The sequence below is a fragment of the Mastomys coucha genome, unplaced genomic scaffold (genome assembly GCF_008632895.1).
Source record: "Mastomys coucha isolate ucsf_1 unplaced genomic scaffold, UCSF_Mcou_1 pScaffold15, whole genome shotgun sequence".
Lineage (NCBI taxonomy): Eukaryota > Metazoa > Chordata > Mammalia > Rodentia > Muridae > Mastomys > Mastomys coucha.
Genome location: NW_022196897.1, coordinates 60,743,522 through 60,759,165, shown reverse-complemented (window position 1 = coordinate 60,759,165; position 15,644 = coordinate 60,743,522). Strand labels below are relative to the sequence as shown.

Below are 15,644 nucleotides of genomic sequence, written 5' to 3'. Positions count from 1 at the left end.
TAACAATAAATTGTATTTGTATTTCTTACTGAATTCTCACAGAAACATTGCTAAGTAGCCTAGACTAATTTATTTTAGAGTAATAAACACATTGAACCAAAAACAGATTTGTTTTAATTTTAAGAATTATATTTGAACTTTACAACTGCTTAGATATTTTTAATTAACTTTAGATATTAATGTACTTGTAGAGGTATTAAGTATTATCTAGTGGTTGCTTTCAGAAATGTGTTACATTCTGTTCACTGAGGTACATGAATTAACTTGCATTTTTAAACACTACCCTTTATTTATCTTAAAATTAAATAGGAAGTACCATTGGCACAAACTGCACAGCCCACATCAGCTATCGTTCGTCCAGCATCATTACAGGTTCCCAATGTGCTGCTCACAAGTTCTGACTCAAGTGTAATTATTCAACAAGCAGTACCTTCACCAACCTCAAGTACTGTAATCACCCAGGCACCATCCTCTAACAGGCCAATTGTGTAAGTGATTCCAGTCAGTCACTGACTGTACCTGAGTTGTTAGGGTTTTGTTTTTTGTTTTTTGGTTTTTTTTACTATGGTTTTCCCTAGGATATTTAATTACTTGAATTAAATTGAGAGAGTGTGTGTGTGTGTGTGTGTGTGTGTGTGTGTGTGTGTGTGTGTGTGAAAGAGAGAGAGAGAAGAAGAAGAAGAAGAGAGAGAGACAGATCTGCCTATCTTGGGTTTTGGAAACTTTTAATATTTTTAAAATATTAACTAACACATTGGACAATAAATATCTAAATCTTAGCTAAAACAATGAACATAGACTATAAGTTTAAGATGGTCTTATTTTTATGGTTTTTGACACAAAACAAAACTATTCCATTTCAAGATGACATTTGTCTCAGTTCTTAAAAGTTAACTCCCAAGACCTTTCTGTTGAGAAATTTTCTTGTTTCACAAATTGGAAATCCATGATTTTTCCCCAGGCTTTTTTTTTTAAAAAACACTCATACATAGATTATGCATTTAAGATGCAATTAAAAATATCTAAGTTTTGTAATTTGCCTTTTGAAGGTTAGAAAACTTACTTTTAAGTTTTTAAGTAATAGGAGGAAAAAGACTGTTATTTTGCAGAGGTGGTTGGTATAGATCTTTACATTTTTCCCTTGTTTTGTTTTTCTTAGTCCTGTACCAGGCCCATTTCCTCTTCTATTACATCTTCCTAATGGACAAACCATGCCCGTTGCTATTCCTGCATCAATTACAAGTTCTAATGTGCATGTTCCAGCTGCAGTCCCAGTAAGTTGGAAAGTTAGACCATTTAAGTCTTTGTGTCAAAACTGGTCTTGTTAAAATAACCAGAAAATATACTTGAACTGCTTGATTGGCTTACTAAATGGAATTTATCAAAATGCTTATTAATGGGGAGTAATATTTATTCATCAATACTTGTAATCAACTATAATATTCTAGGCAGACATAATTGGATAGAAAATATTTCTCTACCCCCCTGCCCATACTTGTTTTCTGTATTCTTTTTGTAAAATTTCTTGATTCAACTTACTTCAATTTGACTAGATTTGTAAAATTCAAATATTTCCAATCTCTTAAGATATTTGTATTGGAATGCTGTCAAGTAGCTGTGGTGTTTATAGTTATAAATTTTCTTCAGAAAAACACATTTGTCCTTTATGGTTACATAAAACATTGAATTTCTTTGATGGCCCAAGGATGTAAACATTCATATCTTGGCCTGATGACACATGCTAGTAATCCCAATAGTCAGTAGGCAGAAATAAGATCAGAAGTTTATAGTTAGCCTCAACTAAATAATTAATTTGAGGCCAGCCTAGGCTACTGTTCTGAGAAAATCCAAAAGAAGTTTTATGAGAAACTCACTAAATATACTAATTTTGGAAAGTACAGAAAAGGTAATTAACTATATTGAGTTGTCTAGTGAACATTTAAAAACATATTGTTGGAGATGTGTGGTTAAAGAACTTGTACTGTTCTTGTAAAGGACGTGAGTTCCATTCCCAGCACCCATTTTGGATGGTTCACAACTGACTATTGCTCCTGCTATAGAAGATGTGACAACTTGGACCTCCATGGGCACCTGCACACAGTGCACATGCCCACCCATAGATAAACATATATACACATAATTGAAAATTTTAAATTGTTATTTAAAAGCACAGTATTTGAAATGATGAAAATTTTCTTTTTCATATCACGTTTCACAAAGTAATTTTATCCATGCTTTCAAATTAGTCTTCAACATTTCACATTTTCATTCTGAAAAGAACTTTTAGATATATAGCAAAGTTGTTCAAAGAATACTATTTTCATTTTCCCTAAATTATTTATGATACATATATAATTGAAACTTTCTTAATAATTTCACATAAAGAATGCTTTAAGTCTTAGTCATTCATGTAATGAATATAGTTGGGGTTTTTTGTTTGTTTTGTTTTCTGGGACTGGTGAGATGTCTCAGTGGATAAAGACACTTGCCACCAAGTTTGACAACCTTTGTTCCAGTCTCCATGTCCCACATGGTGGAAGGAGAGAACCAGTGCCAGCAATTGCCCTCTGACGTCCATATGTGTGCCATGACATGTATATGGGGACATATATACAAAGTAAACAAATGTAAAAATTTTATTGTTAATACATAGATAAATAGTGTTGATTTGTGTCGTATAATCATTTAGTATATAGCTTTTTGAGATTATTTTTTAAAGCCTACTTGTAGCAACATTCTAAAATGTGTGGTTTGGATGTACTCCTCAGCAATATTAGTAGCATATTAAGTATTAAGTTTATTTAAAACCTTCCAACCTACCTTCCTCTTTTCCTTTCTTCCTTCCAATTTTGAAGCAGGAAGCACTGCTATGTAGTGCTAGTTGGTCTGGAACTATGTAGACCAGGCTGGCCTTGAACTAACAGAGATCCATCCACCTGTCTCTGCCACATGAATGCTGGAACTTTTAAGTAATCTAAATTATCATTGATTGAGGTATTTCTAAAATATTTTGTCTTCTTTAAAGAGAACCTTGTTACTCAAATTGCATTACTTAAAAGTCTTAGTGAAGACTCAGGTAAAGGTTTGCTTTCTCTTTTTTGAAGCTATTTTTAAAGCAGGGAACATTCTTGCTTTGTATTTGAGATAAAATGGTTATCCTTTTAAATGTGCGTGTATTAAAAGCAACTTGCAATGAAAAAACAACTGCTAAAGTGAAAAGCAAAAATGGCAAACCCTATTAAAGTATTATCTGAGACGTCAAGGGTCACCACCTATGTGATTACACAGTACATTAATACATCAGTATGCATACATTTTAGACAATTCACATACTTATAGTAAATTACAGTCTGTTGAAATTATTTTAATTTTAATTGTCACAGATTTGATAGTCCTTTTAAATGCAAAATTGGAATGTAAAAGATAATGTGCACATTTTTGTACCAGTCACTTTGAATATTATGGGTTTAAGAAGGAAGTTAAAGCCAGGCCAACTGACACAGGCCTGTTAGTTACACCAGCTACTTAAAAGGCTGAGACAAAAAGCTAACCTGAACTACAGAGTGGGTTCAAAGCCATCCAAAATAACTTTATGAAATCCTGTCTCAAAAAAACAAAAGTGGGTAGTGGTAGAGCTTTATAATAGAGCCCTTGACTCATATGCACAAGACCTTGGGTTTGATCCTTGTAGGCAGATTGGGAAGGAGAATACAATCCTTTGAGAAAGGTTAAAACATGGAGATTATTATTTCAGAGAAATTGACAATTTTCAAAAGACAAATCAGGTTATATAGCTAATCAGAATTAAGTATAAACATAAAATCAGCTACAGTTAAAATTTGTAATTTTCTAAATCCAAAGGTGTAAATTATAGTCATGTGTAATAAAAACAGTACATCTTGTTTTGTAAATACTGAATCAAAGTTATTTTAAATATCATTTTCATAGCTTGTTCGGCCCGTCACCATGGTGCCCAGTGTTCCAGGAATCCCAGGCCCTTCCTCTCCTCAACCAGTCCAGTCAGAAGCAAAAATGGTAAGCAGTATTTTTTTACTGAACATTTATTGAGTCTTTCTTTTTTTTCTTTTAATTAAGGACACCATTTTATAAAGTTGTAGGCTGTATTGCACTATAGAAGAACCAAAAACTTTGGAAAAGAAAAGCTTCCATTAGTGTAGTAACTGGCTAATGATACTTTAAATATAAAGGGTGAGCTGGAAATAAAATTCTAGTGTCTGTTGCTTGTTATCTGTCTGGTCTGGCCTTAAACTCCTGGTGGAGGTTCTGTATAAATACTACAGCTGAAATTAAGCAGAAGCTCTGAAAACAGTACCAAACAGTTACACAAAACTTCTCTAACTAGTATGCCAGTTTAATCACATGCAGAAAACATTGCATGTGATTAAAAAGGAAAACCCTATTTTTCTTTTGTGCTTTCAACATTATAGTATTTATATTGTTCAAAAAGATAGGCTAAAGGAGCTGGAAAGACAGCTGAAGAGCACTGGCTATACTTACAGAGAACACAGGTTGAGTTCCTAGCACCCACATGGTAGCTCACAAGTGTATGTAATGCCAGCTCCAGAGGTTCTGACACCTTAACACAGACATGCATTTAGACAAAACATCAGAATTCGTAAAATAAAAATAATTAAATCAGAAAATATTTTTTAAAAAAGAGCTATAGATTAGAAATCAGGAGGTGAGTTTTTATTTTAATCCTAATTCTGTATTTGCCATTCTTATGGGGTCTTTTCCCTCATATAGGTTAGGCAAGTACTCTGCTACTGAGCTACATCTAAACCCCCTATTTTTTGTTTTGTTTTGAGACAGGGTCTCACTAAGTTGCCCTGGCTGGCTTTGCCCTCACTCTGTTGCCTATATAGGCTTTGAACTTGGGATCCTCTTGCCTCAACTTAGGTCTGTATTACTAGGCCCAGCATGGCTTGCATTTTTCTAAGATCCAGTTTTTTTAATCTGTAAAAGGATTAATCTTTCATTTCTAGAATTTTTTCTTAATTCAGATCCCATAAACTGTCTTAACATTCTTGAGGGCACATGAAAAAAAGTTTCTCATATTTATCTAAATCAGTATAATAGACTCTCTGTGGTCTATTAATGATTTGATGATAATTTTTCTTAATATCAATTAGCACACCTTAGTAAATAATAGATAACCATTCCTAGATTCTTATTTGCTTCAATTCTTTGTTAAGCACTATGGTAATACTAATTTGCACACATAAGAATATTTCTTGTTATACAGCTTAGTTTTTTTTTTATTTGCTGTCTGTTCATTCAAATTATTTGAAATTTGCACATGATAACTTTTGTGTAAAACTTGTATATTACCTGGATAAAGGATGATTAAGATTCATAAATGATCTAGACACTGATTGTGCTGAAAGAAGAAATCAAAAGCTGAAGAGACAAAGTTTTCACATTTTTAGAACATTCAGTCAATCCTGTTAAATTACTGAGTTCTTTTTTATTTAATGATAGAAGCTCTTCACTGGGGATGTTCTACTATGTGTTTTCTACTTAAATATGGTGTGTAATGGTGAGAATATGGGCTTAATTTGCCATGCATGCTGAAAATAAAAGTTGTGTAAAATAGGAATGAAGGACCTGTTGAGGTGCATGTATCTGGATATACTCACATGCACACAATCAGTGCAGCTTTTATCCTACAAACTAACCCAAGAGGAACAGACACTAAAGGAAATTTTTTTGGCTATTAGACCATAATTCTAGCATCTGTTAAAGTTAACATTAAATCATTAGTTAAAAATTGGGGGAGGCAGAATGACCCACTTAAATTTAACAAACCAATTAAATTTCTTATAAGAATTTTTATTGGAAAAGTAAATATGTTTTCCTTAATTTTGATTAAATTTAAAAAATTATTTTTAAAATTTTGTATGCTCACATGTAAGTAGATGCATGTACCCATGTATGCATGCATTCATGCATATGTAGAGGCCAGAGAGAGTGTCCTGTGTCTCTCCACCACACATTTTTTTAGACAAAACCTCTAACTGGATCTGGAATTAGGTGTTTGAGCTAGACTGATTAGCCAACAAGCCCTGGGATCCACCTATTTCCACAGTCTGGAGTTAAAGGCGCTGGCAAGTACTTTATCCACTGAGCCATCTCCTTTTTGCACTCCCCCACTAGTCCTGCTTTAATTTTTTTTAATATTTATTTTGTTTTTACTTGTGTATATGTGTCTGTCTGTGTATGTATTTGTGGATATGTGCACATGAGTGCAGGTGCCTTGGAGGTCAGAGGCACCAGATCCCATCTAGAGCTGAAGTTAACAGATGCTTGAAAGCCACCTGATTTGGGTGCTAAATATTAAATTTGGATTTTGGTTGGTTGGTTGGTTTTGTTTTTGAGACAGGGTTTCTCTGTATAGCCCTGGCTGTCCTGGAACTCACTCTGTAGACCAGGCTAGCCTCAAACTTCAGAAATCCGCCTGCCTCGGCCTTCCAAGTGCTGGGGGCATGCACCACCACTGCCTGGCTAAATTTGGATCTTATGGGAGGAAAAACATACACAATCTTAATTGCTGAGCCATATCTTTAGCCTTGTGTTTAAATTTTTATTGATTGGAAATTTTTTATATATGCAAGATATAAAAGTGAGCAAGAAATATAATAGACTAACATGTACCTATCACCTAACTTCATTTGTTATATACTGTCATTTAGGATTTACCTGTATTAACCTCCATTTATAGCTATACATTTTCTTGTATTCACCAATTTTGATTTACTACATTTTCATCATGACGAATCTTCTAATTTTCTCTGATTTCTTTGGCAAGTGGGTTATTTAGAAATGTATTATATAGGGCTGGCGAGATGGCTCAGTGGGTAAGAGCACTGACTGCTTTTCCAAAGGTCCCGAGTTCAGATCCCAGCAACCACATGGTGGCTCACAACCATCTGTAATGAGATCGGACGCCCTCTTCTGGTGCATCTGAAGACTGCTACAGTGCATTATGCTGGAGCGAGCGGGGCCGGAGTGAGCAGAGGTCCTCAGGTCAATTCCCAGCAGCCACATGATGGCTCATGGCCATCTGTACAGCTACAGTGTACTAATACACATAAAATAAATAAAGTAAATCTTAAAAAAAAAGAAATTATTATATAATTTTCAAATATTTGGGGGCCTCCACCTTAATTGTTACTGATTTTTTTTTTTCTGATCATGTTGTGAGAACTTCAGACATTTGACTTATAGCTATTTCTGTCCCTTACTATTTATGTAACAAATATTTTATGGGACTAAGACATTCATCTAGGAAGATCATAAATTATGAGATTTTTTTCTTGGCTATATTTCTAGTAATGGTGAGACAGTCAAGAGGTATATCTTCTAGAATGCATTTTTGATTTGTTTTCAAAATCCAGATCACTAGACTTATATTCTATAAGTCAAATATTTGGATTTTGTTGTTTTGTTATAGTCACGCATGCATGCATTTGTTTGTTTGTTTGTTTGTTTTGGCCCAGACAGGGTTTCTCTGTGTACCTTTTGGCTGTCCTAGTACTTGCTCTGTAGATCAGGCTGTCCTTGAACTCACAGACTTCTGCCCTTTGCCTCCTGAACGCCTGGATTATAGGCATGTGTTGCCACTACTTGGCTCATGATAACTTTTATGCACAAAAATTATTGAGGGACTACTTGTAAAAACAATTTATACCAAGATACAGTAAAACAGTTTGCATAATACAACTAAATCAGTCGTAGGTGTAAACATTTTAACATGGAATCCAACAGTAGCCAAAAGTGAAGAAAAGAAATAAAAAAGCAATCCAAGGATAGCCTGATTCTCAACATTGCCAAATAAATATAATTTGCTTATTTGAAATTAACTTTTGTGGGGTGTGTGGTTTTTTTTTTTTTTTTTCAAGAGAGGGTTTCTCTGTGTAGCCTTGGCTGTCCTGGAATTCAACCTTGGCTGTCAAGGCTGGCCTCAAACTCAGAGATCCTCCTGCCTCTGCCTCAAAAGTGCTGGGATTAAAGGTGTATGTCACCAGTACTGACAAATACAATGGTGGATGCTCTCAGCCAACCATTGGACTGAACACAGGATCCCCAGTGGAGGAGGTAGAGAAAGGACTGAAGGAGCTGAAGGGTTTGCAGCCCCATAGGAAGAACAACAATATGTACCAACCAGTACCCCCAGAGCTCCTAGGGACTAAACCATCAACCAAAGAGTACACATGGAGGTACCCACGGCTCCAGCTGTATATGTAGCAGAGGATGTTCTTGTTGGACATCAATGGGAGGAGAGGCTGATGGTCCTGTGAAGGTTTAATGCCCCAGTGTAGGGGAATGCCAGGTCCAGTAAGCTGGAGAGGGTGGGTTGTGAGCAGGCGGAGCAGGGAGGGAACAGGGTTTTGTTTTATTTTGTTTTGTTTTTTTCAGAGGGGAAACCAGGAGTGGGTGGGATGGTGGGCAGGGGAAGGGAGGAGGGATAGGGGGTTTTGGAGGGGAAATCAGGAAAGGGGATAACACTTGAAATGTAAATAAAGAAAATATCCAATTGGAAAAAAAAGGTGTGTGCCACCAAGCCCTTCTGAAACTAACTTTTCAAGGATCAGAGAGGCCAGTGAGTTGACTCATTAAGGAAGTCCTTGCCATCAAACTGATAACCTGAGTTTGATCCTGAGACTTACCTACATAGTAGAAGGACAGAGCCAGCTCTGGCTTCCACACATGCATGTGTACACACAAACACAATAAATAAGTAAATGTAATAATTTTTCCTAAAGCATAAATGTCAATGTCCAGTTTAGTAAGCTTCTGGTCCTCTAGAAAACTAAAAATGTGATACCGAAATAGTAGAGACTCAGAAATATCTTAAGTTTATCTAGTACTTTTTAACACTGTAGAAGAATTCTCAGAATCTGAATTTCTACAAAACTAAACTAGGTCTCATGAAATTTAGGCTTAAAGGATCTGTCACTAACTCCATAAACCATAAATACTTATTTTTTTATTACTCTTTTAATAAAGGTAACTCCTAAATGTTTATAATTTAAAAAGAAAACAAACAAAAACCACTCCTTGGAGTAAGATGTTAATCACTTTGGAGTTCTGTTCGTTCAGGTTTTGTAAAGTGAGTTCCTCCAGTGTGACTTCTTGTGTGACAAACCAAGAAATATCTTTGTACACAGTGGGTAGCCAGTGGTTTTTCTGCAGGGGGTTTCTACTAAAAGCTGACAGAGGGCATCTTGGCAAATGTTCAGAAACCTACATAAACTTAGTTGGGCCCTGCATGGAACCTCATGTTCAGCAGAATTCTTCTGACCTGTCTCTGCATGCCGAGTTAATCAGCAAACACCTAATGAGCCCACACTAAAGAAACAGACCCTCTCCCTACTGACTTCATTTTCATGTGTTCTCTAGGGGTAGGAAGACAAGACTTCATGAGGACTGATGATACTGCAAAGACTACAATAATGATAATTAACTTGCTGAATTTAGAAGATTATGCTGTTAATTAGTTGCAAAATAAAGATAAGTAATACAGCAGCAGATGGTAGGATAACACCCAGGAGAAGGAGGGTTATCACTCTGATGAGCTTCTATGGCACTTGTGAAATATGGATCCGACTTGTTCATAAATTGCTCTTGGAGCACATTATCTTTTTCTTTGAACTGTGATAGAGTAGTTTGTTTCTACTGAGTTCTGACAGATGTGATAACAATTATTTTCAGGTGCTACATAAACATAGAACATAAATAACATTTTTTTTTTAAGCAAACACCTCTGAATGAGTATGTAAGATGGGTGGGTCAGTGCAGCAAGCTATTCATGCTTTAATTGGTCTAATCTGTCTCTAAGAAAAAAAAACCTTTAAGTATAGCAATTGAGATTTATATCATGAAATAAATACACATTTGTTGCTTCTTAGAAATGTTTTATTCTTTGAAACAGTGAATACCTTTACCTTAGAATTAAAACTATACTTTGGTTTTATTGTACATATTGGAGATAATAGGCATTTTAAACCTTACTTAAGTGTTCAACTTTCATTTCTCTATATACTCACTTTTTATTTACTTATATTAAGCTTCTCTTTTGAGAGAAATATTGATCTTAGTATGGACCCAGCAATATTTGAAACTTAATTGATTGCAGTTCTACTTAAAATACTTAATACTAGGCTAAAACTCCTTATTTTTGCAAAGCTCTTGTTTATAATACTGAATTGCCAGTTAACAGAATTTCTTGTTTTATCTCTATCCTAACTCATTCAGTGATTTTGAGAAGAAACTTCAGTCTTCAGGAAGTTTTTTCATATTTTTGTTGTTGTGTTGTTGTTGTTGTTGTTTGAGACAGGGTTTCTCTGTGTAAACCAAGCTGGCCTTGAACTCAGAAATCCACCTGCCTCTGCGTCCCAAGTGCTGGGATTAAAGGCGTGTGCCACCACTGCCCAGCAGTTTTTTCACTTAACATGGTGATTGATTTCTGTATCTCTGCCCATCCCAAAGTTCTGTTTGTAAATCAAATGTCTATTATATTTAGATTTGCATTAATTCTTTTAACAAATGTATTTGTCCTAATTCAGTGAGTGAATTTTAGATCTGTGTATCAGTTGGTGTGAAAATTTACTGACTACTTTCAGCACCTTGCTTAATCTATTTTTTAAGCTTACATGCACTTTTGTGTAATTTTAAAAATCGGCAATTTAGAGCAATGTTAATTAACCCTTAAATCTCTTTCTTGTAGTCTATACCCAATGGCACACTTTGTAAGTCAGACCCATTGTAATCACTGTAACAGCATGGAGCACACATTAGTGCTTCCTCACTGGATGAGTACTGTATACCCTAGGGCAGTCACAAGAGGATAATGAATGAATACTGATGCTGCTCTAAGTGCTCTAGATGGTAGTAACTTGCCCTACTAAAGATTATTCAAGAGAGTGATGTTTATGTACTTCAGACTCCCCTATGTGTAGTTACTGTATTTCATTAATTCTGAGTTAAGCTCTATACTATAAAACTTTAAATGCTCTTAAATTCTATGATGTTTTCTACCTAAGGACTTAAAAATGTTTTGCCAACATAAAATCTACTAAGCTCAACCTCTGAATGCATTATACATTTTATATCCAGAAATGAAGCTCCAGCATAGATTAGGTATTATTGTTTATGTTTTGATGTCTAATATTCATTCTGATGTTGCAAGGCATAAATATGAAGAGTGACCATCTCCCCAGAGTCTTCTCTGTTCTGTTTATGTGATGTGACCAATGCTGCTGTTTCTAGCTTTTATCTTTCTGCCTTCCATTCTTGAGCATTTTCCTAAGTGTTCCCAATTCTGTCAGTTGCTAATTTGGTTAGTCATCTGATTTGTTTTAATCCATCCACTTAGCATTATCCTGTCTGTTATTAGTTTTATTTTTATGTATTTGTTATTAATGTTATTTCAATTTGCTTAAAAGGGAGAGGGTGTACCAATGATCACATCTAGATTCATGGTTTGGACGTCATTTATGTACAGGCTGTTAGGCCATATCTGAGTACATTTGGAAAACAAAAATTTGTATAAACTAAACTCTCCCAATTCTTTGCCCCTTTGCTGAGAACCTGCAGACTAATACAGAAGTCTTTTAAGAAATAAGGAAACCTGCTAATGAGGTAGCTCAGTGGTTAAAGGCTCCTGATACTAAGCCTGATCACTTGAGTTCGATGCCAAGGACCCACTTACTAAAAGGAGAGAACCAAGTCCCACAAGTGGTCTTCTGACCTTAGTGGTCACCCGTACTCCGATGGTATACATGTGCATATACACAATAAACATAATTTTTTTTTTTTTAATAAAAAAGAAATAAGCCAGGTGGTGGTGGCACATGCTTTAATCCCAGCACTTGGGAGGCAGAGGCAGGCGGATTTCTGAGTTCGAGGCCAGCCTGGTCTACAAAGGGAGCTCCAGGACAGCCAGGGCTATACAGAAAAACCTTGTCTCAAAAAAACAAACAAACAAAAAAAACAAAAATAAAAGAAAGAAAGAAAAAAACAATCATTTAAGAAATCCCTTTGTAATTCAGGTAGTTTTCCATATTATATTTAATTTTTGCTTTAGTTCCTACAAGTAAATTATCACTAATTTCCTAAATGAAGATATTTAAAACTTAAAAGATTAATGATTTGTTTAAGGTTGTAGTTTGAGGAAAGTAAATATAAATTTGTGTCTTTGTTGTATAAAATATATTATATGTGCTGACCATATATTATATGTGCTTAATTGAGCTAACTTAGTAGCTATATGACCCAAGTCAAATGATGGCTAGTTATCTAACCTGTAAAAGTGAGACCGGTATCCAATTAAAGAGGAAATGCCTACTAAAATACAGATATAATGATATCGGGTGAATTCTGGTGACATTTTATGTATATGTTTTTATGGATTATGGACCATATATAATGAAGATATTCCTAAATTTTGGATATTTGTAGACCTTTATGAGTTGTGTTAGTTGGAATAAATGAGTGAAGTTCTTGAATTGTTTAGGAACCTTTTTGAAAAGCTCTTCTTGAGCAACTATGCTTGGATCCTCAGAGCAGTCAGTAATAGTTGCCGATGATCTGTTTAACATTTAACATCCCATACAGTTATATTTACATCTAGCAAATTTGTAAAGCACTATATCAGCTTCATGACTCTTACACACAAACAGATCCACATGTGTATAAATAACTCTTTTTCCCCAGATACATAAATTAAGTTTCTTAAGAAAAATGTAGAAGCTGAGGGTGGGGCTCAGTGGTAGAATGGATATGTAGCATTCATAAAGCCCTAGATTCATTTTTTGGTGGAGGGAAGAATAGTAAAAAAAAAAAAAGAATAGTAAAAAAAAAAAAAATATTTGGGGCTTAATATTTAAAATATTAAAATATTCAGGTATTTGGGGCTTATCTAGATTTCAGTTACTCAGAACAATGTCAGCAAAAAATGACTCCAAATCTCTGAGGTCACTGCAGTCCCATCCCATCATTAATCATGTTTCTATTAGTCATTGAACTAGTTGCTTTAAAAAGAAAAAAAAAGGATACAGAGAAGTATACAAGATAAACCCCTGCTTTAAAGAGCTGATTGGTGGATAAAATGATGGCATGCAACTAATTATAGAATAAACTTCATTCAAGTTTCATTCATTGATGGTGTGCGTGCTTATGTGTGTGTGTATGTTGGGGGAGGGTGATGAAAGAGAAAGAATCTCACTATGTAGCTCTGGCTGACCTGAAATTCTCTGTAAAAAATAGAATAGGCTGGCCTTGAACTCAAAAATTTATCTGTCTCTGCCTCTCCCTAGGGATAGGACCAAAGGCATGTACTTCCAAGCCCAGTTCAAGTTGTATCTTTATAAAGAATGTATCAATAATACTGGATTTATCATACTATCAATGTTCATGAGGTCTAATTCAGTTACTGGCAAAATAAAGTAGAACAGATAGATCTTCCAGGATGGAGGTGGCTTAGTGGCTAAGAACACTTGCTTCTCTTTTAGAGGACTTAGATTGGTTTCCATCAACCACATGGCAGCTCACAGTTAGCCACCTGTAACTCCATTCCAGAAGATCCAATGCCCTCTTCCATCCTCCATCCTTCCACTAGGCACACAACGTCATGTACATACGTACACACAGGCACTAATACACACACATAAAATAAGTAAATCCTAAAGGGTAGAGGGGGAGTGGTCTTCCTAGTAGGAAAGAGGGAAGGAGGACCATAGATTTAAATCTTAAGTTCTTTAGTAGGACAGATTCTAATAGTAGCCTAAAAAATGCAATATCAGATTACTATGATGGCTCATCTGGCAAAAGTGCTTTCAACTCTGGGATCCATGGTGGAAGGAGGGAACCTACTCCTAAAAGTTGTCCTCTAAGTAGGAGATGTGTACACACACACACACACACACACACACACACACACACACACACAAATAAATAAAATACATTTCAAAATGGAACATGATGTTATCATCCAAATAAGCATTAAAAACCTGAAAACAGATCAAATAAGACCCAAGTTTAGATCTTAGAATCTGGACAGTAAGAGGTATGGGCTTAGGGTAGGAGCGTATAGGTTAAAACATACATAATAGTTAACACTACAATTTTTAGTTTAACAAGGCTAGCTATGTTCAGATACTGTATTTTCATTTTTTAGGTCTTCTTAGAAATAAATACAACAAAGTGTAAAGTCCTACACTTGTACTGGATAGCGTGTCAGAGAAGTTTCCAAAATCCCAGGTTGTCATGTTGATATTTATTGTAATCCAGTGAAGTAAAGTAAATGAAAGCAATGTAAAAGCCAGTGTGTTTATGTGTTCCTTGAAAAACACTGTCTTTGGGTCAAAGAGAGTACGTTGAGTGTTAGAATTGCATATAACATAGGAACCACTTTTTTAAAATGACGTTTGCATTTCAGAGATTAAAAGCTGCTTTGACCCAGCAACACCCTCCAGTTACCAATGGTGATAGTGTAAAAGGCCATGGCAGTGGATTGGTTAGGACTCAATCAGAAGAGTCTCGCCCACAGTCCTTGCAGCAGCCAGCCACCTCCACTACAGAAACTCCGGTATGTGTGTTGCTTTCATCCTTTACTACTCTGGTCATCCTTAAAAAGAAAATACAGTGTAGCTATGTGACCTCTCTATATAATTATAGTCTATAAGCTTATGAATAGAGTATAAATATAGCCATCTTAGTTTGGTATTTGTTTTGTGTTGATAAGAAATAGTTTTTCAAGTTTATCCTTTGGACCACATGCTAGTAGTCAGAAGGTCTCGTTCCTCAGGACCATTTCCAAGTGCTTTATTTGGTTTTATTTTGTTTTTTCTCCCACACTACCATATTGTATGGCACGGTTTGGGATTTGTAAGACTACCTAACATTGGACAGTTCTATTATACTGTCTCATTAGTGACTAAAGATTTATGTCCTGGACTGAATAAAGATGACCAAACTAGTCCACTAATAAAAACCAAGGCCCCTACAGGGCTCTCCTTAACTGAAAAATCTTGTAGAAGTAACTATCTTAGTGCAACTGGCATATTTAATAAATTTTACTTCAAAATAGAATTATAAAAAGTTAAAAACTTATAGTGACTAGTTTCCAAAGAATTAATGATATAGAATCAGTTAAAAATAACATTTGTAAAACTACTTTATCAAAATACACATACTCTTCTTTCCTTTTATTGTCTAGCTGTGGGTTTCTGTATTTTTTTCCCATCTGCTGCAGAAGGAAACTTGTCTGATGATGGCTGAAAAAGGCATGGATCTATGAGTATAGTAGAATTTCTTTAGCAAGACACTAAAAATACACATATTTTAAGGAAGACATTCACTATATATTGCACTGAGCATTTCACAATTGCATATTTAAAAGGGATTCAGCCATAGGGTGAATTTTGTTCCAGAGTGCTGATGTCATCAAGGCATTTAGCATGAAGTTAGCAACCCTCCCTTTTATATTGTGTCTTGCCCCTGTTAATTTACTCACTACACACTCATGGGACAAGCTCTGTCCATATTGTCACAGGCTTCTCCAGCTCACACAACTCCACAGACCCAAAATACAAGTGGCCGTCGAAGAAGAGCAGCTAATG

General features: G+C 35.3%; 1 protein-coding gene across 1 annotated transcript in view; it reads left to right on the top strand.

The window, feature by feature from the left end:
- Atf2 (activating transcription factor 2) overlaps positions 1 to 15,640 on the top strand; it is a gene marked incomplete at its 3' end in the record, with an annotated part of 63,051 nt that extends 47,411 nt beyond the window's left edge. The window contains exons 10-14 of the mRNA XM_031373207.1: positions 310 to 488; positions 1,160 to 1,274; positions 3,949 to 4,035; positions 14,462 to 14,611; positions 15,578 to 15,640. Of these exons, the coding sequence (XP_031229067.1) occupies positions 310 to 488; positions 1,160 to 1,274; positions 3,949 to 4,035; positions 14,462 to 14,611; positions 15,578 to 15,640 (594 nt within the window). The remainder of the gene's footprint in view (positions 1 to 309; positions 489 to 1,159; positions 1,275 to 3,948; positions 4,036 to 14,461; positions 14,612 to 15,577) is intronic.
- Between the last annotated feature and the right edge of the window lie 4 nt (positions 15,641 to 15,644).